The sequence below is a fragment of the Brachyhypopomus gauderio genome, unplaced genomic scaffold, assembly GCF_052324685.1.
Source record: "Brachyhypopomus gauderio isolate BG-103 unplaced genomic scaffold, BGAUD_0.2 sc102, whole genome shotgun sequence".
In the NCBI taxonomy this organism is placed as follows: domain Eukaryota; kingdom Metazoa; phylum Chordata; class Actinopteri; order Gymnotiformes; family Hypopomidae; genus Brachyhypopomus; species Brachyhypopomus gauderio.
In genome coordinates, this window is record NW_027506923.1 from 612,725 (window position 1) to 639,004 (window position 26,280).

The 26,280-nt window shown below is 45.4% G+C and overlaps 1 protein-coding gene across 12 annotated transcripts in view; it reads left to right on the forward strand.

Annotated features, from left to right (window-relative positions):
* Nucleotides 1–24,440, forward strand: part of add1 (adducin 1 (alpha)) — a 38,877-nt gene extending 14,437 nt beyond the window's left edge. The window contains exons 2-19 of one of the 12 annotated variants that reach the window (XM_076992982.1): nt 2,553–2,761; nt 4,859–5,021; nt 5,098–5,249; nt 5,408–5,488; nt 7,725–7,874; nt 8,287–8,430; nt 8,828–8,926; nt 9,278–9,451; nt 9,635–9,979; nt 13,112–13,207; nt 14,158–14,247; nt 14,510–14,527; nt 16,098–16,181; nt 17,207–17,363; nt 18,006–18,281; nt 19,289–19,372; nt 20,275–20,308; nt 21,919–22,120. In XM_076992982.1, coding sequence (XP_076849097.1) covers nt 2,567–2,761; nt 4,859–5,021; nt 5,098–5,249; nt 5,408–5,488; nt 7,725–7,874; nt 8,287–8,430; nt 8,828–8,926; nt 9,278–9,451; nt 9,635–9,979; nt 13,112–13,207; nt 14,158–14,247; nt 14,510–14,527; nt 16,098–16,181; nt 17,207–17,363; nt 18,006–18,281; nt 19,289–19,372; nt 20,275–20,308; nt 21,919 — 2,343 coding nt within the window. In that variant the 5' untranslated portion in view covers nt 2,553–2,566 and the 3' untranslated portion in view covers nt 21,920–22,120. Of the gene's footprint in view, nt 1–2,552; nt 2,762–4,858; nt 5,022–5,097; nt 5,250–5,407; nt 5,489–7,724; nt 7,875–8,286; nt 8,431–8,827; nt 8,927–9,277; nt 9,452–9,634; nt 9,980–13,111; nt 13,208–14,157; nt 14,248–14,509; nt 14,528–16,097; nt 16,182–17,206; nt 17,364–18,005; nt 18,282–19,288; nt 19,373–20,274; nt 20,310–21,918 lie in introns of those variants that run through there. The other 11 variants (XM_076992977.1, XM_076992979.1, XM_076992985.1 and 8 more) reach the window with 11 other exon arrangements.
* Nucleotides 24,441–26,280: the final 1,840 nt, after the last annotated feature.

A 26,280-nucleotide genomic window follows, 5' to 3' on the forward strand; every position in this document is an offset into this window, starting at 1 on the left:
ACACTGTGTATCTGGAGACAGAGAGCTGTTTACAATGTGCTTTCTGTTGATAAAATGCAAAATAAAACACAGAACAGAATAAATGAACTAAACTAAGAAAAGTACTTCAAAACGGTACTTCAGGGTACATAGAAATGGTGGTGCTGCTGTGAGCGTCCTGATTGGTGCTGCACAGGGAGGGCTCGGTTATCACCCGGGAGGGGGCGGAGCCAATACATTACTCCTGCTGCTCTCTTTGGAAACTGGAGCTTCTAGTGGGCGACTGTGTGGTTGTCATAGCAGTGGTGAAGTCCTGATGGTTGCCATAGTGATGGTTTGTTGGATAGAGAGAGTGATTCATGTCTTCTGGCTCTACAGCTCTTCTCCCTCCCTCCATCTCTCCCCTCCCTCTCTCTGTCCCTCTCCTCCTTCTCTCCCTCTCTCTTTCCCTCCTCTCACTCCTTCTCTTGTGTGTATATATAAAACTCCTGAGTGCTTCAGAACTGCTCAGAACATTATGTGCATGAATGTACTCTAAAGCTCTTAAAAATTCAAATGCATCCATATCTATATTAGAGTCTCTCTCTCTCTCTCTCTCTCTCTCTCTCTCTCTCTCTCTCTGACTCACCATGTCACACCATTTTGGGTTTATTTGTACTTTATGCTGGCCTCTACATACAGATTTGCAAGCCTAAATTTAGTGTGTCTGGAGTCCATGCAGACAACTGAGCAGTTGTTTATCTTATCTCTCTGTACTGTGGAGGGAGGGAGGGAGGGAGGGAGGGAGAGAGGGACGGAGAAGGGGAGAGTGTGTTTTGAAATCTGTCACACCGTGAGGAAACTGCTGTCAGGAAATGAAAGCATCACCTCCCTTTGACCTCAGTAGGAAGTGATACGGCGTTTCCCCAGTGATGTCACTTCTCCTGAACACAGGGTTGAACTGTTTTTATCAAAAAAAGCTTCAGGTTGTGATTGGCGTTCTTGCTGCCCGTATGATGTGACGCTGGCTAGTTCAGTTGTACAGTAGACACTGGAGAGCATGACACACACACAACCCCATAAACCCCTGCAAATTCTTCCAAATTCCACCACTGCATAATCCAACACTCTGAAAGACTGAATGTTATTTTCTAGATTCGAAATTCAAACTCTGGCATGCGTGGTTGCTGGTTTACTGACGGTTTGTGACACTCTAATGAAGGCGGCTAGGGTTTTCTGCACTAACTAGGTGCACTAGATCGAGCACAGGTACAGCATGGCGTGCTGTTGGAACTGACTGAGGTAGCAAGTCCTCCAGATTGAGAGCTGAGAGCTTCTCCAACTTCTTCTCCGTCTGTCAGAACGTCTGTATCACACCCATCATCCTTCTGGCACTGGTAGACACTTTCTGTTGATCAGTATTACTTGAGCGTGACACTGGGTTCACATGTCGTAACCCACACGTAGATGAAGAGGCTGATATGTAGTTGGTCTGTTAACACTGGCGGGGATTTTGCTGGTTGCGTTCTAATTGGTTATCTACTCTTCCTTGTGTAAACATTTCCTGTTGCACTGGTGCGATATGACAAGGTAAAATGAGCCTTCTGGACCAGGATATATCCGTCAGACTGACCAAGTCTTGTGAAGTCCATGTTTATCTCATCATTTAAAACTAATTCAACGGTTTTTGTTCAAAGCAGTTAGTGTAAATGAGAGAAATCACTGCTGCATGCATCTATCTGCTGTCTGAACATCAGAACCTCGCAAACGCAGACTGAAGACTCGTCTGTTTATGTAGTATTTAAATAACCATTAATCCTACAACGTGTCGTAGTGTCATCACCCTGAGCTCTGCTATTTCTTAATGTTGTGTGGCACTGCACTTCTGAAATGCTGGTTGTGTCATTCTTTCTCTGTGTAAGCGTTGACTCCTGTATCTAGCAGTATCCTAGTCTAGCACAGTCTTGGTCTGTAACCTGGCCTACTCTACAATGCCTGAGTAGATGACACTTTTATAAGTTATAAGGCGCTCTTATCAAGAGTGTCTGCTGAATACTGTAAGTGATGTTTCCCCTATGGACGGCTCTATTTAAACAGCTGCCAGTGTTTTAGTCATGTGAGTGAGCATTATAAAGTCATACTGCTACAGAGCAACTTTTTGGACTGGCAGTTTGTGTCCCAAGGGAAAACTAATTTGTCATAACTTCTGTTTGTTATAACTCGCTTTTCAAGATCCCTTCTTTCTGTTTGTCTTATGACTGGTTGTTTTTCTTGTCAGTCATATTTTCTATTTCTGCAATAGTGGGCAGGCTTTTGACCATGTTAAGTAGCGAAAGGTCCCCGACTCTCCTAGAGAGCAAATGGCCTTCATTTAATTGGTTTATCACGTTGCCTCGTGTCTCACCTGCTGGCTAACTAAAAACCTGAAAGTAAGTGCCAGATTTGGACTAAAACATTCATTTATATCACAGATCTCTAGATCAAATTGGCCAGCTCTGATAACTAGATTATGGTAGAATACGGTTTTATACTGCAACCCACGTATGTCCTCCTTTTAGAGATTATTAAAGTGACCTTTGACCCTTGCCGTGCAGGTGCAGATCACACGATGAACGGAGATTCAGGCGCAGGGGTGGTGACGGCCGCCCCCCCCACCAACATACCCCACAAGGAGCGTTACTTCGACCGGGTGGACGAAAGCAGCCCGGACTACCAGAGAGAGAGGAACATGGCCCCCGATCTTCGTCAAGACTTCAACATGATGGAACAGAGGAAGAGGGTCTCCATGATACTGCAGAGCCCGGTTAGAGAACACACACACACACACACACACACACACACACACACACACACACACACAATACACCACCACTGAGCACAGGAAAGGACGTGCACCTGAGCAAATATACAACTGTAATCCCAAAGTAAACATTTTGAAAGTTTGCGTCATAACCGAGGGCCTCACAGCGTGCGCTGTGCTTTACTCAAACGTGAAGCGTTTCACACACACATTAAGGCTAGCCGAGTTTAGCCAGGAATTTCAGCAGTCCAAACACACTTCTTTGGGAACTGGCTGAAGCCTTTTTTATGCCAGAAAGTGCATATTCCTGTTCATTCTGTTTAAAATGCACAACTTAAAAGAGTGATGTATTATACAAGAAGCAGTTGTATAATATATTATACAACTTTATTGCATAATTAGTTTTTCATTATAATTGGGCTGATTTTACAATCAGCATTCATAATGGTAGCTAGCAACGCTGACTAGCGACGCTGACTAGCGAAGTAGCTGCATCTCGAGTGCACCTTAATGTTTTTTCCTTTGGTTTTCCTGTAGTTTTGTAAAGGTAACATCAAAAGTGGCTACATTTATGTATATAGTGCCCCTGAATTTCAGTCATGGAAGACAAAAATTGCCCCAACAATTTCTACATTACCTAATCTGATTGTTAGCATACCAGCCAATAGTCAGATTTTCCCGAGTGTAGTAGTCTTTTCCAGAGACTTTTGCCTTCTTTTGTTGACTGTATGTATTGGTAACACAGGCTGTGTGTTCTCTTTTACTCAGAGTTGTGGAGTGTATGATAAGCTCAGTTCAGTGAAATAATGGTATAGCTCACTGTCCTCTGAAAGGCTGCTTTCAGAATAACAGTAATGCTGATGAACCCGACTCGTCTGCCAACATGTGACTGGGTGTGTTGACAACACTGAAGCCACTGTTCTTTAACTGTGGTGCTCCCCATGGGGCAGGCTAGGCACTCGGGTAACACCAAGCTCTCATGCACTCGTCTCTCTGTCTCTGTGTCTCTCTGTCTCTGTTGACGCCTGTGTCCTAGGGGTTAGCTCTGCACATCTGAGCGTTTGTCACAGATACTGTTTCTGTAGCTGTTGGCCAATAAAGGGAGAGCAAGAGAGGAAGGATGGAATCTCTCCCCTTGTCCTTTCATAGAGAGAGAGAAAGATGGAGGGAGGGAGAGAGAGATGGAGAGTGGGGAGAGGGAGAGAGGGTGATGGGGAGAGAACCATCAGTGAAGAAGGGAGATGAAGATAAGGGGACAAATCGGGTGATATCTGGTCATTTTCTTCTCGTTTTTGTGCCTCTCTTGATCTGACATAAAATGATTAGTTTATTGTTCAGAGATTAAGATCTTATTTAAGTGTGCTTAACTTGTATTAAGTTGTATTAACTACATTACAAAATGAATGCATTAATTTAAGTAGGTTAATTTAACATGTGCCATTTCATTAATGCAGAAATGGATTTTTTTGTTAAGTACTAATAAATGTCCACTCATCTAGTGGTGTGAAATGTTGTTTTCTGTAGTACAATGGTGGGCTTGTCCATTTTGAAGTGCTCCATTCTCGGAGACATTGCTGGTCCGTGTCTGTGGTGAAGTCCCTCTGGGAGACTCTCTGGATCTCGAGAGCTCCTGAGATATAGAGTATTTCAGCGGTGTGTTTGCCACCAGCCTCCTCCCTTTTAACCCAGCCGCAGGGGGTTTAAGGAGCTCCGTGGGGAACCTCCGGCTTCAACTGCATGGGTGGAGACATATCTGGACTAGCTGCTGGAGGACACGCAGTAATGGGGACACAGTCCACTGTTTATGTTTGCCAGGTGGTTGTAGGGACAGAATTGTGCGTGTGCTCAAGGATCATTCACTCCTCCCTCTTCTGATGTTGGTCTTTATTGTCTTTGAGGCACACACACACACACACACTTTACCGGTGAACTTGTCTAGTGACGCCACTCATTCGAGCAGACATTCCTGATGTGTTACACAGATGTGTGATATTGTAATGACAACAGGCTCTACCTCTTAAGTCTTGTTTTGTATGAAATCTAGTTCAGGCTCTGGTGTGGGTCTGAGTTGTGAGGAGCAGTGTTGCTGTGATGTTGCAGGCCTTCTGCGAGGAGCTGGAGACCCTGATCCAGGATCAGATGAAGAAGGGGAAGAACCCCACCAGTCTGCTGGCCCTGCAGCAAATCGCCGACATCATGACCACCAGTGTCCCCACCATGTACCCTGCTGCCCCGCAGGGGGGCATGGCTGCCCTCAACATGAGTGAGTGTGCATGGAACACACACACACACACACACACACGGTGGAAGTACAACTAGAGCGCTCGTGTTGTGTGTAGGTCTGGGTATGGTGACCCCTGTGAATGACCTCAGAGGGTCAGACTCCATTGCCTATGAGAAAGGAGAGAAACTGCTGCGATGTAAACTGGCCGCGTTCTACCGTCTGGCAGACCTGTTTGGCTGGTCCCAGCTTATCTACAACCACTTAACGGTGAGTGTGTCTCTCCCACACACACACACACACACACACACACACGCATGCTCACACCTCCTGGTGTGACGCCGACTGACTGAGCTGTGATGTGATCAGTAGAGTGGATTCGTGAAGCTGGCGTTTCACACTGTGTTTCGCATGCGCACTGTTCTCAGGTCAGGCTCAACTCTGAACAGGAGCGCTTCCTGATTCTCCCCTTTGGCCTTCTGTACAGTGAAGTCTCCGCCTCCAGCCTGGTAAGACCACACCCTCCCTCCCCTCAACATTTTATTTTTTTGTGCCATATAAGTTTCTTAATTTTATTAGTTAGGTTGTATTCGGTTCTTTTAATATTTAACGTTTTAATATACCATACTGAAATATAAAAACACATTCCGAATAGTACTTTGTGACATCTTTACATATATTATAAATAAAACGTCTGTTTTTGCCAAGTCATTGTTGAGAGAAAGATTCCCTCATTCACACTCCTTCACCTCTGTGTGTGGTGTCTGAATACAAACACTGTTTGGATGCAGATCTAAAATGATCTGCATTCTGAAGCCTTTTTCCTCGAACCCCCACTCATCTGTATGAGGTCACCACATGATGGTAGATAACTTAGTGACTTTTATTCTAGATGTTTGCTTCCCTTACAACGTACCGGAGTTTGCTTTGATGTATTCAGTGTTGTCGGTCAAACAAATTGAACATGTGTGCATTGGGCCACTTGCATATCCTCGCCCTGTCATTTACAGATTACATGATACACGATAAACTGCAGGGTTGCCAACTCTCACACATTAAGCGTGAGACACACACATTTGACCGTCTTCACACGCTCTCACGCCACACATCCGATATCTCACGCAGAAAAAAAAATCTAGTTTATTTACCTCTGATCCACATCTATGATTCAATGAGTTACTAGTTCGCTCTGGCGCAAACACTGGCAACCAATCGCGATATAATACTTAATTTGTGTCAATTTTACACCCCGCTGGTAATAATTTACTTTCCCATTCCCATCCCAGTCGTCCCCCCCCCCCAAATATTTACACTCCCACCCCTCCCTCCCACTCACTACACTCCCACTCACTACACTCCCACCCCTCCCTCCCACTCACTACACTCCCACTCACTACACTCCCACCCCTCCCTCCCACTCGCTACACTCCCACCCCTCCCTCCCACTCACTACACTCCCACCCCTCCCTCCCACTCGCTACACTCCCACCCCTCCCTCCCACTCGCTACACTCCCACCCCTCCCTCCCACTCGCTACACTCCCACCCCTCCCTCCCACTCGCTACACTCCCACCCCTCCCTCCCACTCGCTACACTCCCACCCCTCCCTCCCACTCGCTACACTCCCACCCCTCCCTCCCACTCGCTACACTCCCACCCCTCCCTCCCACTCGCTACACTCCCACCCCTCCCTCCCACTCGCTACACTCCCACCCCTCCCTCCCACTCGCTACACTCCCACCCCTCCCTCCCACTCACTACACTCCCACTCGCTACACTCGCCACCCCTCCCTCCCACTCGCTACACTCCCACCCCTCCCTCCCACTCGCTACACTCGCCACCCCTCCCTCCCACTCGCTACACTCCCACCCCTCCCTCCCACTCGCTACACTCCCACCCCTCCCTCCCACTCGCTACACTCCCACCCCTCCCTCCCACTCGCTACACTCCCACCCCTCCCTCCCACTCGCTACACTTGCCACCCCTCCCTCCCACTCGCTACACTTGCCACCCCTCCCTCCCGCTCGCTACACTCGCCACCCCTCCCTCCCGCTCGCTACACTCCCACCCCTCCCTCCCACTCGCTACACTCCCACCCCTCCCTCCCACTCGCTACACTCCCACCCCTCCCTCACCCCAAGCGATCTTGAAAAGTTGGCAACCCTGAAACTGTGCAATACATGTTAAATCTGTGGTCAGTACAGATTACAGACAACTGTTCCCAGATCAGGTTAGAGCTGTTATGTGGCTTTAGGAAGCACAGTGGCACAGTTCCAGAGCAGCAACAGGGTCAGTTAGGGTTGGGTTGCATTCACGGTGAGCGTGCGCGTTCACGGTGAGCGTGCGCGTTCACGGTGAGCGTGCGCGTTCACGGTGAGTGTGTGTGTTCACGGTGAGCGTGTGTTCATGGAAGGAGCTCTGGGGAGGCTTTTGTTTTCAGGGGTTTGAGGAATCGTCCAGACGCTGGGGTGGCAGGCTACTGGGAGTTAGCCCATTTATTTTCCTGTTTGACCCTTAAAAACATTATTGTAATAACAGCCTTCTCGTTTAAAGGCCTTGTTGTGTTGTTGCACTGTGCATAATGGATTTATGAGGAAGATAAAATATGTAAAATTATATATAATGTGTAATTAAAGTTATAAATAAGATGTAAATAAACGATGTGATATAATACATCATGAGGACCACTCAGCACCTACCTGCTCTGTACCCCCACCCTACCTCCACCTCCACCTCCACCCCAGGTGAAGATTAACCTGCAGGGGGAGATGGTGGACAGAGGCAGCACCAACCTGGGTGTGAACCAGGCCGGCTTCACGCTGCACTCTGCCATCTACGCCGCCCGGCCCGACGTCAAGTGCATCGTGCACATCCACACACCTGCGGGCGCCGCGGTAACGCACAACCCTCCTTTAAACACCGCATCCAACGCGCCACATTTAATTAAACCGTCTCGCCACACCGGCAAACACTAATGTGTTGATAAATACACTGGGTGTTTCTCAAAGGTGTTCGGTCTCTGCTCTAGAAGTTTAAGGTTTTTATGGCTTTTGAATTCCTAGTGGAATTGGGCCATTAAGAGTGAAACCTGACTCTCTTGTGTCTTGTGTGTCTATGAGCTAGACTTACCTGGGCTTAGGTAAAGTTTACACACCCTGGTTCACATGTTTCTCTAATTACACCTGCTTTGGTTAAGACATGTGGGTGCTGATGTATAAACCTACCAAAAACTCGATCAGATTCCTAGTTCGGTGACGTGGCTCAAACGGCCTGAACTCACAGCGCCCCCTACGTGTGGTCCTCCAGGTGTCTGCGATGAAGTGTGGCCTCCTACCAATTTCTCCCGAGGCTCTGTCTCTGGGCGAGGTGGCCTACCATGACTACCATGGCATTCTGGTGGACGATGAAGAGAAAGTCCTCATACAGAAGAACCTCGGACCCAGGAGCAAGGTGCCTTCACACGGACCGTCTCTGTGGTCATTATGGGATGCAATGGCCGTCTTGCTCTGGAGTTATGACAATGTTAATTTAGATGATTTTGCTTTAGAGTACTTTTATTGAGAAACACAGGAGAACCCAGTTGACTGTAAATACGATTATACTGGCAGCATAGGGGAGCTGTGTGCTGTGTTTACACAAGTCCAACGGTGTGTCTGTGGGGAACAAACACGACAGTGAGAGAATTGCCTGCAACTCTGGATCAATCCGCCTTTAATTACCAAACTCTGATTAGAACTGGAAGCCTAATGAAATATTGTGCAGTGTGCAAATGTCATGCTTAACAGAGATCTAAATGTCTCTGTCTGTCTGCCTGTCTCTCTGTTTCTCTGTCTGTCTGACATCCCAGGTACTGATTCTGCGTAACCATGGCTTGCTGTCAGTAGGGGAGACGGTAGAAGAAGCTTTTTACTACATTCACAACCTGGTGACGGCCTGTGAGATACAGGTACGGCTCGTCTTCCCTTCGCATGCTAATACCTCAGCCAAACGCTAACGCAGAGATTTAGCCCTTTGTGGTTTGCCTCTGTTCAATCACTACTAATCAGCCTCACTTTTAAACTCTCCCAGCACATCATGTAGGGTTTAAACTTCCAGAACGTTAGGACCTGCACGGCGGCATAGTCTCACGAACCATTACAACCAATACTGTCCAACCAGTTCAGTAGTGGTTGACTGTCCAGATCCTGGTTCGCATTACAGAAGCTCATGTGTTTTACTGTAATCCCAGTAGGCTACCCTAACCCTAGTAGATCACCACTGATGATGATGATGGGGGTATTTGTTGTTCTTCGTGCAGGTGCGCACCCTGGCGAGCGCAGGTGGTCCTGATAACCTGGTGATGTTGGACCCGGGGAAGTACAAAGCCCGTCCTCTTCACCCTGAGCCGGCGGGAGACGGGACGAGCCCACATCCCAGATGGCAGGTCGGGGAGCAGGAGTTCGAAGCCCTCATGCGGATGCTGGATAACCTGGTGAGTTCGGACGCTTGGTTTTTGACTGGCCAGCACATTCACCGCGATGGAACTACTTCACTTCTCATTCCTCAGATGATCCCTGTGCTGCTATGACATTTCGAGTTATTAAAATCTCTCTTTTTCTCTCTCTCTTTCTCTCTCCATCTCCCTCACTCCCCCCCCCCCTCCACCCTACCCCAGGGCTACAGGACCGGCTACCCGTACCGCTGCCCTGCCCTGCGTGACAAAGCTAAAAAGTACAGCGATGTGGAGATCCCGCCCTCTGCCACGGGCTCCTCGTTCGCGGAGGACAGTGACTCGGGCGCTCGCTCTCCGCTGAAGCACAGCTTCCAGCGGCAGCAGAGAGACAAGTGTCGCTGGCTGAACGCCGGCCGGCCGGACGAGGCGTTAGACGAGAGCCTGGAGGGCGACAGCCCCAAGGCGAAGACTAAGGTGTGGACGAACATAACACACGATCACGTCAAACCCTTGCTGCAGTCTCTCTCGTCCGGTGTCTGCGTGCCAAGCTGTATAACCGACTGCTTGGTCTGTTCCTACCTTATTGTTCACACTTTAGAAATGTACTGCGATCACATGATCGTCTGGGGCAGCTGGCTAGCACTCTGGCACCTAGCCAGCGTCTTCTGGTCAACAGACGTCGTCTTCGTCTCGTCCTCTCCTCTTCCTCTCTAAAATACTAAACAGACCAAAGCGACCAAGTTGCTTCCTATTGGTAGATCATTACTTCGTTTTTCGGGGGCCTCTCTGTCTCTCTTTAGCCAACACGTCACGCCGCAGCGTTCTGACTGCTTATGATGTATTTCCACGGTGATCAAACTGCCTCAGTTTGATGTGGTACTTGGTGTTCTCCGTCTAACAGCTCCCATTGTAGCCGTGCTGCTGGGTCGGTCCGCGGGTCGGTCCGCTGGTCGCCGGAGTGTCAGGGTGCTCTCTAGCTGCCCACTGCATGCTGTGTTGCATGTCTTATCAGATGCATTGTGGGTAGTGTGCTGGAGGACCGGGGGCTTGTGGCATGCGTCTGAAGTAGATGTGACCTGTTAATGTTGCAGCTTTTACAACTTTCCTTCCTGTGTTTGTTTGTTTATTGCTTGACTTGGTACTTTTGTTTATCTGTTAACAAGGTGACAAGCTGGGGCTCATTATTTCAGGGCCTCGAGTTTAACTGTTCGGACTAAACCCTGATAACAAAGTAACTTCAAAGTCTTACTGTTGGATAACGATAGTGTTATGTTCTGGTATGATGTTTGCATGGCTTATAGCATAGTCCTAGTCAGATCAACACAGAGATGCAAGACTTTGAAGAAAATCTCAGAAAGTGCATTAACACTTTCCTAGAAACATGTGGGAAGAATTTGGTCTTGACCGCCTTCTGTTTTATACAACAGCTCATCTTGGTTTCTCTCTCTGCAAGTTTTAATTTATAAGAACCAGAGAGATGAAGTCTGGGCCTTCGGCATGTGGCAGTAACGCTGAGAAACACGTGCAGCCTGACCCAGAACTTTCTGGAGTGTCCTGCCAATTATGTACAGGTCTTTTTGAAAATCATTTCTCTGCACCCTGTACGTGGGAGTGAAAAGGTCGTAGCGTGACTCTCCTGGTGCGGACGGTGAACACGAGCCCCCGCTTGCATTCTGAAGACTCGTGGTTCTCTCCACAAACTCGCCTTTTTGTTTTTGAGTTGCATTCGTGTCCTTGGTTTTTCCGCTTTGTATTTTCCGTCTGTATTTCTGAATTAAGAGTTAATAACAGATTCCCACACCTGTTCCTGAGCATGAGTGTTTAAGGAAAAAGACAATTTATTTATAAAAAAAACAAAACAAATTTGTGAAGTTCTTAACTCTCCAAACGATTATCTCTAGTTGGGGAGGTGCGAGTGTTGTGTTGTGGGCTCTATTCGTGATCAGTGAGTATCTCATGTTTACATGTTCATCCCATGTGTCCGTCCCTTCCAGTGCCCATACGGAAACCCTTCCTCATGAATTTTGGTTCCGTGCTGAAAACACATTTTCTCTCAATAAGCTAAAGTAATGGTCATAGCTACTCATGCTCTTTTGCCAAGCTTGTTGCTAATGTTTACAGCTTTGTAGAAAGAGCTTCTTTGACAACTTTATTTAAACATGTTTAATGCTCAAAGACTAAAGCAACATGCATTTGCTGTTCATTAACCATCTTAACCTGGGAACCACTTTTATCTTTGAGTGAGAATAACCAGTGTGAGTTTGATCAGACTTTTACAAGGTCATCTCATGTAGCTCTCCAATGAATCATCACGCCCAGTTAATAAGAGCTTTTGATAAGCTAAAGTTCACTTATAAATGACAGTTATGTTGGTTATTATATGAAAACCTGTATATGTACAAGTAGTAAACATTTTTGTCACACTGGTACTGCACATTACCAGGCGTGTGTGTGTGTGTCATTATATGGATGGGAAGGAGGCTGTTTTTATGTGCGTGCAGGTGATGTTGTCCGTCTGTGTGTGTGTGTGCGCGCGTGTGAAGGTAGTGTTGTCCATGAATGGGTCTGTGCGGGTGTGTGGGTCCATGTGTGCGCTTTCATGATTGTATGCGTGTGTTCCATCACCGTGTGTGTTCATGATCGTGTGTGTGTGTGTGTGTTCGTGTGTGTGTGTGTGTGGGTCCATGGCACCCATGGTAGTATACCCACGGTGCCCACAGTCACTGCTTCAAAAGCACACGGTGCTTCTGCCTCACGCTCTGCCCCGCCCACCCTGCTCCGCCCACCCCACTCTGCCCCGCCCCCAACACACCCACAGCTCCTCACGCCTCCTCATCCTCTTCTACCTCCAGTCTCTCTCCTCTCGTGTCTTCCTGACATTCTGTTCTTTTGTCCTTCAGGATTCCCTTTTCCTTTCTAACCACAGATCCAGCTGCACACGTATCAATGATGATGGAGCGAGGGATGCTGTGATTGGTCTAAGACGCTCTGCCTCAGTCACTATTGACTTACGCAGCTGACCACAGGAAAACCACATTTAGATGCTGGCGCAAGTGCCTGGTTTTAAATGTGACGCACAGGGTCATTTTAGAAATGTGTTCAACCCAAACGGTGCCATTTCTGATGGATCTGGGCCTAAATGCTCAGAGCAGTGACTAGCATCACTTAGTAATGACGTCTGAACGGGTTTACATGAGATCTAGAATCTGGGCTTAGAGAGCAGGATGTCCAGCTTCAATTTTACTGCAAATAATCTAAAATTATTCAAGTGTTTTTGCAATGTCTTGGCACCATTCCAGGGGAATAATCTGATTAGTCTCTATAACAGTCATTGATGTAGGAGATGATTTTTTATTTTATTTACAGTTTGAAGCTTCGTTAGAGATTAATAGACACAATCATATTTGTAGATAATGAATTCCTCGACTACCGTGTGATGTATCAGCCATATTAAGAGCAAAATCCCAAATCCCAAAAACATCGTCATCATCATCATTGGTTCACAGCTCTGTGGAAGATTATTGTAATTATTTATTGTTAATTGAATTTACCTTTTTTCAAATTTCAAAAGCATGAAATTAATTTGATAAGCTTGACTTTATTCATTTTAGTGTTTTTGTATAATTTTAACTATTTGTTTTTCCATTCTCCTGTATTTCCTTTGTGGTTTATTTGAATCTTGCACTCTGGTGATTGCAGTGGACCAAAGAGGAGAGTCTTCGACAGGCTGCAGTGGCCAATCAGTTTGTTCCGCTCAACACGAATCCCAAAGAGGTCCAGGAGATGCGCAACAAGGTCTGAACGTTTCCCTCAGCCGCCGTACGCTTAGCCTAGCACAGGGGCTTAGCGTTAGCATCTAGCTGCCTCAAACTACAGCTTCGCTTTTGCAGAAACTTGTATGACTTGGGCTTTTAAACATTTGAGCTCAGCTGTAATTGGCTTTTTAGTTTAACCTATGCAGTGATTTTGGTGTTAAATTCTCTGTTTACAGTACCACTTGTTTTTTTTTGGAAGGTGTTAATATATGTTAAATTGTTAAATGAATATGTAGAAGTATGGGGCTAATACGCTGCCATAAGTATTTGAATCTGAATTTTGTATATTTGAATTATATTTACATTACATTTAATAAACTTGAAATATTTAATGGCGTAATTCATAAATTTGAATGGAAAAAAAATACATTTCAACTTGCATTTTTCACATTTAAAAAATTCAGATTCTTAAATTCAAATCGCAAAACTCAGAAATATGGATTCAGACCTGCAATGAAACATCCAAGCTTCTCAGAAAAAGTAAACCGCAATCAAACGCATTTAACCAATCACAGCGCTGCCTCATTCTCATTCATGTCTGTGGCGATGAAGTATTGCTCAGTCGCGTTTGTGGCGGAGAAAAGTGCATCCAAAGTTCTTCAGATTTGGATGAAAGAGAACTAAAATTCAATTCAGCAAATTTCACCATCTCGCAAGTTCAAAACATAAAAAAGCATTGTTAAAATTCAAATTTATGAATGACGCCATTAAATATTTCAAGTTTATTAAATGTAATGTAAATATAATTCAAATATACAATATTCAGATTCAAATACTTATGGCAGCGTTTTAGCTCCATATAGTAGTCTCTTTGCGAAAAGATCTTTGCCACTACCAAGTGAAGATGGTCTTGGTCAGTCTGGGCTGATCTGGAGTCAGCCTGTTTGTGTGTGTGTGCGTGTGTGTGTGTGGCGATGTGGTTCTCCACAGATCCGAGAGCAGAACCTGCAGGATATTAAGACTGCTGGTCCACAATCACAGGTGCTTACAGGGGCAGTGGTGGACCGTTCCTTCGTCCAGGTGAGTCCTTTAGTATTCTCTCTCTCTCTCTCTCTCTCTCTGTCTGTCTGTCTGTCTCTCTCTCTCTCTGTCTGTCTCTGCATTTCCTGCATGACCCTTATTTAATTCCTATGTACACATGCGTCCACGACATCCCCATAGGACACACCTGCGCGTGCACGCAGGCCCGTACCCTATTAGCCCTCCTCCAAACCCAGTGTTTGCTATTCTCCTCCGTCATTTTGGTTTGATCTGTAATTGTAACATTATTCTTTGAACACAGAGGACGACTATCTGGCATGTGAGTATGGTGTGAGTCGTGCCTAACTAGCTAATTCACACCCCTGCCTCCCTAAGGCTGGGGCAGTACTCATCTTACTTTAATTGGTTTGCGAAACTCCCCTTGTGTGTGTGTGTGTTTTAAGTTGGTCTGCCACGACTTTAACGGCCAAGGCTGTACCTGCGGTGATGCATAACGCACAGTGCACGTTGCCATGTTGGATGTGATCTGTTGCTTTGGCACTCTTGGTTGCTAGACAACCATCCCTGACCCATCATCCCGCCCTTGCCGTCAAAGTTGTGGTCGTGATCCACTAACGGCTACTTTGTGGTTTTTGTCTGGCAAGCATTTTAATAAATTAGTTCATAGGATTTAATGAGTCATGATTTTAATGAGTTATGCTTTAAGAATTTAATTGTGTGTCATATTTAAAGTAAAATGCTCATTTTGCAAAAACCTTTTTATTTTATTTTTTGCATGTCTTTGCTGCTACACAGTAGAGCACCTGGCCATGGTGTTGAGGTGCTGGTTTATTCAGTGGGGGTTTCCAAAGTCCGCTCCACGTTCGTTTTAAAACCTCTCCAAAGAAAGAGGACCAAAAGGAACTTCTGCTAACTTACATTAACGGAATTCTCATCAGCCTGTTGTTCATGTACAGTACAGCTACCGGTCAGCCTCCCAGACACCTGAACGCAGGGTCCAGTACCCAGGGGTCAATGCTGTGTGTGGTGTGACCAGACTCCTGAGCACAGGGTACCAGTACCCAGGGGACAGTGCTGTGTGTGGTGTGACCAGACTCCTGAGCACAGGGTCCAGTACCCAGGGGGCAATGCTGTGTGTGGTGTGACCAGACTCCTGAGCACAGGGTACCAGTACCCAGGGGGCAATGCTGTGTGTGGTGTGACCAGACTCCTGAGCACAGGGTCCAGTACCCAGGGGGCAATGCTGTGTGTGGTGTGACCAGACTCCTGAGCACAGGGTCCAGTACCCAGGGGTCAATGCTGTGTGTGGTGTGACCAGACTCCTGAGCACAGGGTCCAGTACCCAGGGGTCAATGCTGTGTGTGGTGTGACCAGACTCCTGAGCACAGGGTCCAGTACCCAGGGGGCAATGCTGTGTGTGGTGTGACCAGCTCATATTTTGTTTGCAGTGCATGATCTTATGGCACTTCTGTATGTCCCATTTGCTTCTTTGGGAAATGTTCTGTGCATGATATGTTTGTGGTGTGTGTGTGTGTGTGTGTGTGTGTGTGTGTGTGTGTGTGTGTGTGTGTGTGTGTGTGTGTGTGTGTGTGTGCTACTCATGAGGTGTGTGTGTGTGTGTGTGTGTGTGTGTGTGTGTGTGTGTGCTACTCATGAGGTGTGTGTGTGTGTGTGTGTGTGTGTGTGTACTACTCATGAGGTGTGTGTGTGTGTGTGTACTGCTCATGAGGTGTGTGTGTGTGTGTGTGTGTGTGTGTGTGTGTGTGTGTGTGTGTGTGTGTGTGTGTGTGTGTGTGTGTGTGTGTGTGTGTGTGTACTACTCATGAGGTGTGTGTGTGTGTGTGTGTGTGTGTGTGTGTGTGTACTACTCATGAGGTGTGCTCTTGCAGGATGCTCCTCTGTCTGACTGTTTGGAGTCTATCGATGGTCTTGACCTCTCAGACAGCTTAAGTCCTGCTAGGTCTGTTAGAAAGGTACTTCCTGCTGTATAACGGTCACCACAGTCACCCCATCTGTGTCTCACCACACCACACCCAGCGTTCTCTACACCCCACACCCAGCGTTCTCTACACCCCACACCCAGCGTTCTCTACACCCCACACCCAGCGTTCTCTACTCCCCACACCCAGCGTTCTCTACACCCCACACCCAGCGTTCTCTACACCCCACACCCAGCGTTCTCTACACCCCACACCCAGCGTTCTCTACACCCCACACCCAGCGTTCTCTACACCCCACACCCAGCGTTCTCTACACCCCACACCCAGCGTTCTCTACACACCACACCCAGCGTTCTCTACACCCCACACCCAGCGTTCTCTACACCCCACACCCAGCGTTCTCTACACCCCACACCCAGCGTTCTCACCCACTTCTCCTCAGGGTTCCTCACCACAACATGGAGAGGAGCTCTTACTGTGTGGCTGCTTGGCAATTACAAACTATAACCTGCAGTAACACGCTGCTTTAAAAAACAAAGACATTAAAAAACAAACAAGAACGTGTTAAGTGTTGAGCATTTTGCTTTAATGTTATCATTGCAAGTTGAAGGTTCAGGTCTGGTTTGAGACATCCATGATGGTTTGAGATGTTATTGTGAGAGATCAGTTAGCTCTGCCTTCATATTTACATCAGGGAACACACACGCACACACACACACACACACACACACACATCTGCTTTCTATGATGGGAATAGTATTTATTTTTTTTCTATTTATTTATTTTTTTAAGTCAAACCACTCATCACTCTCATAATGCATTTTTATATAATATTTTAAAGTAAAATCTTAACTGGTTGAATTGGTAGGATAATAACTTGCAGAATTTCCTTCACCAGAGACAGAGATATTTTGAGTGAATGAAATCGAAAGGGCTTGAACACTCATTATTTCTTTAATACGGCACCTTTAATAACACCTTTGTTTTACTAAATGTTTGTGTTTGTACATGTTTGTAATGGTTCGTCTCTGTTGCATTTCACCATTTTTCGGCTACAGGGAGAACTGGTCACAGCCTCCAAAGCCATTATAGAGAAGGAGTATCAACCTCGTGTGATCGTAAGCAAGACTGGACCAAACCCCTTCAACAAGCTCACTGACCAGGAACTTGAGGAGTACCGCAAAGAGGTGGAGCTCAAGCAGAAAGGCGAAGAAGGTGAGAAGAAGGTTTGACCAGGACAGGGAGGGTTTGACCAGGACGGGGAGGGTTTGACCAGGACGGGGAGGGTTTGACCAGGACGGGGAGGGTTTGACCAGGACGGGGAGGGTTTGACCAGGGAGGGGAGGGTTTGACCAGGACGGGGAGGGTTTGACCAGGACGGGGAGGGTTTGACCAGGACGGGGAGGGTTTGACCAGGGAGGGGAGGGTTTGACCAGGACTGGGAGGGTTTGACCAGGGAGGGGAGGGTTTGACCAGGACGGGGAGGGTTTGACCAGGACGGGGAGGGTTTGACCAGGACGGGGAGGGTTTGACCAGGACGGGGAGGGTTTGACCAGGACGGGGAGGGTTTGACCAGGACGGGGAGGGTTTGACCTCATCCTTAACGTGCCAGGACTTGGCATGGTGCTTGGCAGATATCAGGTGGTCTCTTAAATACAGAGCTGGTGTTATGGGGGTTATTGCCTTGACAAATATTCAAGACTCAACATCAACCAAAAATTTGTGTTTTTGTGTGATTTTGGAGCAGCAAACCAAGTGTTGTGTTCGAATGTATTGAATGTTTTGCTTCTGGACATTGTTGCTGTGCAGCTGAGTAGCTCCCCCACAGGTCTGGAAGGAAACTGTTGTTACCTCCAGCACAGGTTGAAGAGTCTGTCAGCTCAGTGGCCTCAGTGGCGGGGGAGGTCCCCAGTCCTCCTGCCTCCCACCACGGTACGGAGGAGCTTCAGACCCCAGGGGCCCCTTTTTCCTCCACTATCCCCAGCCGAAGTGCGGAGTCAGGGTCAGGAAGGGACAGTCCCTCTCTTCCTCCTGCGTCTCCACAGGAGTTTCACTGTGCAGTGCTGAAAGCCCTCAGTGTCACCTCCGAGCTTTCTGAACATGCTCAGACTGCTCCCGACAGCCAAGTCACAGGTACCCCGGAGCTCCATCCGCCTGCCCTCCCTGGCCTCTGTTCTGCCCACCGGCGGACTCTCTTTGTGGGGCTTTGTGTAGCGCTTCCCTCCCCCCCCTGGTTCCCCTTCTTTCCTCACATCCGTGTGTACTTATTCCAGATTTTCTATTGGTCTCCTCATCCTCCTGTTTTTCTTTGTCAGTCTGTCTCCTCATCTGATGTTTCACGTATCCTCACCCAACTTATCTTCCAACTCTTTCTGAACAATCCTCACTTGAAGGAAGACTTCCTCTAATCATGCCGACACTAATGATTACCATTGAGAGCTACTGGGGATTAATTAGCATTATGCAGATTAGATTGTGCTGTTTCCCCATTAGACTTATTAACTGTTGGCCACCTCGGCTTTTTTGGGTGAAGTTCTCCTTCAATCCGGATTCAATCCCTGAACCTTAACCCTGAGTGTCTTCAAGGACAATAGTGAAACGTGTTGCTGCTGTTTGATTTGTGGACGTGGTAACGACCTCTCCACTAACTGGGATCTCAGGCGCTGTTCTCTCTTGATTTTGTTTCATGACTATATTACTAATAAAAAATGGCTCGGGGACCGTCCTCTGGAGTGGATTTAACCAAACCGTCTGATTCACGTGACTGAGGGGGGAGGCGGAGTCTCAGCTTGGTCTGATTATTTTCCTTTGTGATCTTCTAATCAGCATCTGTGCCATGTCCTGCCCTGTGGTTGTGTGTGCGCGCTGTTTTGCGGTGTTTACAGTTCCAGACAGCAGAGCGGGATTCTGTTGTGCTTGCTGTGATGGGTTCAGGTTTAATTTTTTTGAAATACAGGAAAAAAATACAGTTGATCATTTGCACCCTTCAAAAGTCAAAGCAGTTGTTTCATAGTTTTGCCATCTAAACTATTTAAAACAAACCTACAAATCCGTTTACTGCAGCACTGTATACTTGAGTAATATGGATCCTGGATGTGATGTAAATGAGATTTAAATACATGTTGTTCTGTTCCCTTTAGATCAGCCACAGGAGCCAGACCTGGTGGGCCAGAACCCGAGCCCCACCCACACCCCTCCCAGCACGCCCATCCGAGCAGAAGATGGTAGGTTCATCCAGGTGGTTGGTGTTGACTACGCATGGCTCCCCTAGTTGTATTGTTGGTGTGCATCAGGGGTTGATGCTAGGAGTGTTGCAGCTGCAGTCAGTGTCTGGGTCAGTGTGGTCTTTAACACCTCTACACATCTTTTGTTGTTTTGTAATAAGAGGCCAAAAGGACCAATGGTCTACCATTGGTGGTGTTCTTTCTAAATATTATTTAGCTCTATTTTTAATCTTTTGAAAGGAATTGGGGAATAATAAACATTTGGAATCTTAATAAAAATCTTATTATGACCCTATAATTAGTATTTTGAAACATTGCGTACAAATAAGAATAATGTTGAAGTAGCTTACCTTTTTCTGCTATTTAATTAATTAATAATTTTGTTTTATTGAGGTTTTTTTTATATATTATTTATTTTAACCTCTTGGTCTTTATTACATTGGATTACACCAATACAGTCAGATGGTTTCACCAATGCACACAAAATAGTACAGTACACAGATGTTATTAATAAGACTAGAAATAACAATAAACAAATAATTTAATGAAATAAAAATGAGGACAAACTGTAGCAATAAAATTATAAAATAGAATACTTTAAACTGTGAGTTCATCATAGCAGATCTGGAAGTGCTATATAATGTTCAGGAGAGTCTTCCCTGGTGTAATCTGATAGTTCTTGGTTCGAGTATTCCACCTGTCTCAAATGTTTCTCATTCACTCTTCATGCCCATTTCTTTGAGACCTTTCCAAGAATGGCTTCGTATCCATTCTTTTTCTCCTGGTGGTCTGTTTTTCTTTTTATTCTCTTTCTTTTAACACGGTGGCTGTGATTTGACTTGCATAGACTTTTTTTTTTTCCTACTTGTGCTTTTTCTTCTTCGTGGCTGCCTTACAATCAGGAGATGGAAATGCAAAAGAGTACCTGTTACCATAGTAAGTACAGCCCCGCCCCCCCGCCCACAACTCCGCCTTCACCTCCATGGTTGTCGGCTTCCTTTCGCTGCATGGCCTCTCCGTGTCTTCCTCTGTCTTCTCACCTGTTTCTCGTCTGGTCTCTGTTCTCACTGTTTCTCACTTTGGTGTTGACTTCCTTTTCTCTCCTGGTGTCGTCTCATTGGTCTCCTATCAGTTTTTCTCTCTGGCCAACCTCTGGAATTGGCCCATATGTTATTTTCCTCTTTTAGAAACTCAGTTAATTTATAAAAGCTGAGGTTATGTTTATACTGTGCAAAGAAATTTGGAAGTGGAGGCAGAAACCCCCAGTTTGTTTGATTTGAGTTCTGGATCTGTTTTTATTTCCTCATGAATGAAGCAGAGCTTTAAAAAGCTCTGATCCAGAAAGGTGAATTGGGGATATAAAACTGATCGGAGTGCCTTGAGATTATTCTATCAATGCTCATTCTAGAAGCTTCTAGCCTCCTGCTCTTTGACCATGTGTGATAATAACAAACAACGAGTTTTCTGTGCTGTTTCAAAAATGTTGTCGTTTCTTTAGAGCAGGTAATGTATGTCCTCTTTATGAGTGTAACGATCCACTGCTCAAATAGACAGTGCTCCCTTTTTTAGTCGTTGTATGCACTTCTGGAGCAAACAGGCTGCTGTGAACTTCGTAAAGCAGACAGCTCGCGTTTGACATGTTTATTCGTATATATCTGTGTGCGTGTGTGTGTGTGTGTGTGTGGTTCTCCATGTGCACATCTTTCTGAAATGTTGAAGTCGGTCTAGTAAGCTCTAGCGTTTTCTAATTGAAGCCATGTTGTTGTTTTGGTGTGACTTTAGCATACGTGTGTCTTCGCATTTGAGCATTCAAGGGTTGTTGCCCACGTTCTGTTGCTTGTATGCATGAGACGCTGTCCAGAGCCCTGATTGAGTTGTACAGTGTCTGTCCGAGGTAACCCGTCAGGTGCTTTGAGTTAAACTGGGTTGTGAAGGAGTCTTCTATGTTCTTCTGACCATGTGATGCTGGACCTGTAAGACCAGAATTAAAACGAATGTCCCTGCAGAAGTCTTGAGATCTTTGTTCATTTTTCTGTTTTTGTGATATTGGGGGTTTTATTTTTGGTTTGTTTGTTTTGCCTGTCGTCAGTCAGAAAGTAGTTATTTTTATTGGAAAAGTATTTTGGAGTAATTATACAATAAAGAAACTAGTGTTTTAAAATATGTAGGTGGGAATTAAGATTGTTGTGTTTGAATACTGCTACTGGTGCCTGGCACTGCTGTTTGTTTGTTGTTTGTATATATTGCATTTCTGTGGCATGTTTTGGACTTTGTTGACAAGATACCAGATTACCAGTTCAAGATCTGAGAGTTTGTCAGTAGGTAATGATTAGCTTTGGTTTAGATTACAGCTGGTCCAGGTTCCAATGTGTGCAATGTATTGTGGGGTTTTGAGGGGTTTTTTGCTTGGCCAATGAAGTAATTCCTAGTCTTCCGTTCCTCACAAGGCTTTAATCATCCCCCCTTCCACCATCTCTCTCTCTCTCTCTCTCTCTCTCTCACACACGTCTGTTTTCCTCTGCGTCTTCTACTGTCCTCTTGTGCAGAGCCACTGCAGGAGCAGACCTCTAAAGATGAGAGTGACGCTGCCACTTTAAGACAAACCCTCCCCGACCTGACCCCCGATGAAACTTCAGAAGCCGCCGCCCTCCCCATAGAAGAGCACGCCCCTGCTCAGACAGACCCCGCCCCGCATCCAGATGGGGAGGAGCCTGTTGTTGCCGATGACGCTGCCGGTGACCAGGGCAGTGATGAGTCCCCCAACAAATCCCCTTCAAAGAAAAAGAAAAAATTCCGCACGCCCTCATTTCTGAAGAAAAACAAAAAGAAGTCTGAGACCTAGAGAGGAAGATTAGGAAACAAGCCCCACTTATTACATTTTTAAAAATTCATTTTTCATTTTAGTGTGTGTCAATTGTTTTCCCCCTGTAGGGGTTAAATTTGCTTTTACAATTTTAACTTGTTAAGTCGCTCGTTAGAGTGGTGGGTGACTGTTTTGTCTGGGATGAAGTGTGTGTGGTCTAGCTTATTCTGCATGTTTGCATGGGCCCACACTAGCATAGGTCTATCTCCCTGTTTTTATAAGCAAACAACTCAACTAAACCTAAAAAAACCACTAGAATGTATTTGGATTTTATCAACCTGTATTAAAGTGTCTTTACAAAAAGAAAAATAACGCAAAAAGTTTAAAAAAGAGACAACCTGAAATCTGCACGGTGCTAAACTGTCCACCTCTCATGGCCATTCGTATTTAACGCCGTCATCTTTTAGAAATGGGTGACTCACTAACAAGTGGAAGCTTGTCGTCTGTTAATACTGGATCATGTATCAAAGATGCAAACATTCACACAGAGAAGAACTTCATTAAGGCTCCAGGTAGTGGAACTTAATTGCATTTGAATGTGTCTAGAAGTGCTAAATCAGATTTTGAAATCTCTTCAAAAGGCAATTCCAAAATGGTCTTCCTTTTTGTCTTCATAAATCTGCTACTCTGTAACCAATATAGATAGATAGATATATCTAACGTATGTAGACCTCTTACCCACTGTCAGCTTAATTTAAAGCCAGTTGAAATGTGGCTTATATCATGCAGAATATAACTTGTTTGTTTCTTCTGTTCAGCAGTTTATTTCATGAAATACGTGGTTCAGTTTTTCCTCTTTGACTTATTTTTACAGTAACACTATTAAATGTTCTTGCAAGGAAAACTGGAAAATGTATTTAATCCTGTATGCAAGTCTTTAAATAGGTAATAGCCATGATTCTTACAGTCTTTATTTTTAATAAATGTGAAAGTTCTTCGTGGGCTGACTGGTCTCATAGCCAATCGAAACAAAACAACCTAAATGATAATATTTGAAGATGGAAAAAAAATGAATAGAATTGCTAAAATGTATTGAAAGGAAACTATCGTAGTGCCTGGTTTCCACTTACTAACTGACCCACAGCAACACCCATTCGCTGTTAGCCATCTTGGCATTTAAGGGTCAAAATATCAAGCTGATTTAAGGCTGAAGTGTAATCTGTGGTTGTGTCAGATGGCACACAAGCTGAGCTCAGACGATGGCGTGTGGGACAGCGTCCCCTGCCAACGTTGGACATTTAGGCCTGTCCTCGCCTGTTAAGCTCACCAACCGCGCCCCCTTGTTGCCGTGGACACAATGCAGACATGCTTATGGGACATTTATTATAGGTGTCCGAACTGTGATCCTCTATACCACATGAATAATTTCTTCTACTAACAGTTCTCATATTAATCACACATAGTCACTATTTGTGTTATTTACAAATACACACTGTGTCCTCGAAAATGCAGCACGTACTGTGAAATACTGCAGCCCGAGATGCAACAATGGCACCCCCCCAAAATACCACAAAATAGACACAGGGATGTACTAAAACTCAACCACTCATTTAAAACCACTAATCCCAGTGTCCTGCAGTTCTCCACATGAACCACAGGAACAAAAAACCCATTGCTGTTTGCACTCGGAGACTGAGTAGAGTTAGAGGCTGGTTCACATTAGCCCACGTGCATTCCGTGGATTAGGAGATGTACTGTCAATGCAAGACCAATCGGATTAACCATGTGACTCCTGGCTGAGAGCTGTGGTCACCATCCATATCCTTGGAGATCTGGTGCAAAGTTCAGTTCCTGCTTGTGTCCATCACCTAATCCAGAGTCTGATCTCCTGGGCCATGGATGTCGATCACTGGTTCAGACCAATGTACTGTGTGTCTAGAGCTTAACGCGACCTCACAGAGACGTTACTGGAAAGACTGCGTGGTGTGAGCGCTTCCGTCATTTATCCTCTGTACATTTTCAACTGTATCACACTAGCTTTGTCACGTCACGCTTTGCCCATGTTTGGGGAGTACTGAGTTAGTAGTTTTCTTTTTAGAGGCTGGTTTTCTGTTGTCCTGTTTTAAACATGCAGCTTACTTTTATTCTCTGAAGTGTATTTTTGTGGGTTTTTTGTTTGTGGTTTTCCCCCCAATAATTAAACATCTTTTTTTCATGGTACTGTTTATTATATAACCATGAATAAAACTTTTTTCCTTCAAAACAGTGGTTTGTTTAAAACTAGTGTTGATTTAAGTGGTATGTTTTACCAGGAACAAACATACACACTTGGATACATACGTTAGGGCTTTTTTTATTTCCCCCATATTTTGTTATTTGTGTGGCTACATTGAATACGAGACGTTATTGGAGAAACCTACTGTGCCACCTTAGTGTTGGAACTATTAAAATACATATGAATGAATTAATGATTTTTCATGTTGCTACATCACTCTTTATGGATATAAGGCAATATATGAACACCTCAACTAATTTGTGTTTCTAACAACAATTTTGCAATCTAACAAAAAGGTTTTCTATTTAACATAAAACACCCGAGATTCTGATTCTGGTTAGCCGCTACTCATAATGTTGGAGTGTGTTTGGTGGGAGCTTTTGTGGTGGTATGTTTAGGACGACAGGTAAGATCTAAAGATATAGCACATTTTGCTCACCTTTAACCAAAAGAAAAAAGCACGAATCGCAGATCAATCAGTCCTACTTCATCACCTAATTATTTCCTAAAGGCAGAGGCTGCAGTTTGAATGTTGCACTGTGCACATTTAAGAGGAGTGGGAGTGTGTTCAGTGGGCGTGTGTGCACATTTAAGAGATGATAGTGTGTTCAGTGGGCGTGTGTGCACATTTAAGAGATGCTAGTATGTTCAGTGGGCGTGTGCACATTTAAGAGATGATAGTGTGTTCAGTGGGCGTGTGTGCACATTTAAGAGATGTTGATGTGTGTGTGTGTTCAGTGGGCGTGTGTGCACATTTAAGAGATGATAGTGTGTTCAGTGGGCGTGTGTGCACATTTAAGAGATGTTGATGTGTGTGTGTTCAGTGGGCGTGTGCACATTTAAGAGATGATAGTGTGTTCAGTGGGCGTGTGTGCACATTTAAGAGATGCTAGTATGTTCAGTGGGAGTGTGCACATTTAAGAGATGTTGATGTGTTCAGTGGGCGTGTGTGCATGTTTAAGAGATATTGGTGTGTTCAGTGGGCATGTGCACATTTAAGAGAGGTAAGTGTTCAGTGGAAGTGTGCACATTTAAGAGATGTTGGTGTGTTAAGTGGGAGTGTGCACATATAAGAGATGTTAGTGTGTTCAGTGGGCGTGTTTGCACATTTAAGAGATGTTAGTGTGTTCAGTGGGCGTGTGCACATTTAAGAGATGTTAGTGTGTTCAGTGGGAGTGTGTTCAGTAGGTGTGTGCACATTTAAGAGATGGGAGTGTGTTCAGTAGGCATGTGTGCACATTTAAGAGGTGGGCGTGTGTTCAGTGGGTGTGTGTTCACACAAGATACTCTGTGTAAATTGTTATCAGATTCTGACCTTGAGTAGCTTGTCTGCATTTGCTTTAAGCAGGTTCTCTCTTTGAAGCGATTGTACTTGTGCAAGCAGTGGTGAACCTACCAGACATCCTGATAGTAGATGGGACTCAGAAAACAGCAGTGCCCACTGATCCTGAGTCCTGAAGACATCCAAATAAAGGAGTCAGAAAAATATCAGTGAGTGCAAGAAGACCGAGAGAGAATGTGGAAGGTTACGGTTGTCCCAGTGGTGACGGAGCATTTTCACCTAATCCCAGGAAGGATCGGTCCAGAACAGCACAATCCCAGGAAGGATCAGTCCAGAACAGCACAATCCCAGGAAGGATCAGTCCAGAACAGCACAATCCCAGGAAGGATCAGTCCAGAACAGCACAATCCCAGGAACAGTAAACATACTGCACTAACCTTTCTGTAAAACCCCGGAACAGCAAAAATCAATCAATCAATCAATCAATCAATCAAAGTTTATTTGTATAGCGCTTTTCACAACACATGTTGTCACAAAGCGCCTTACAG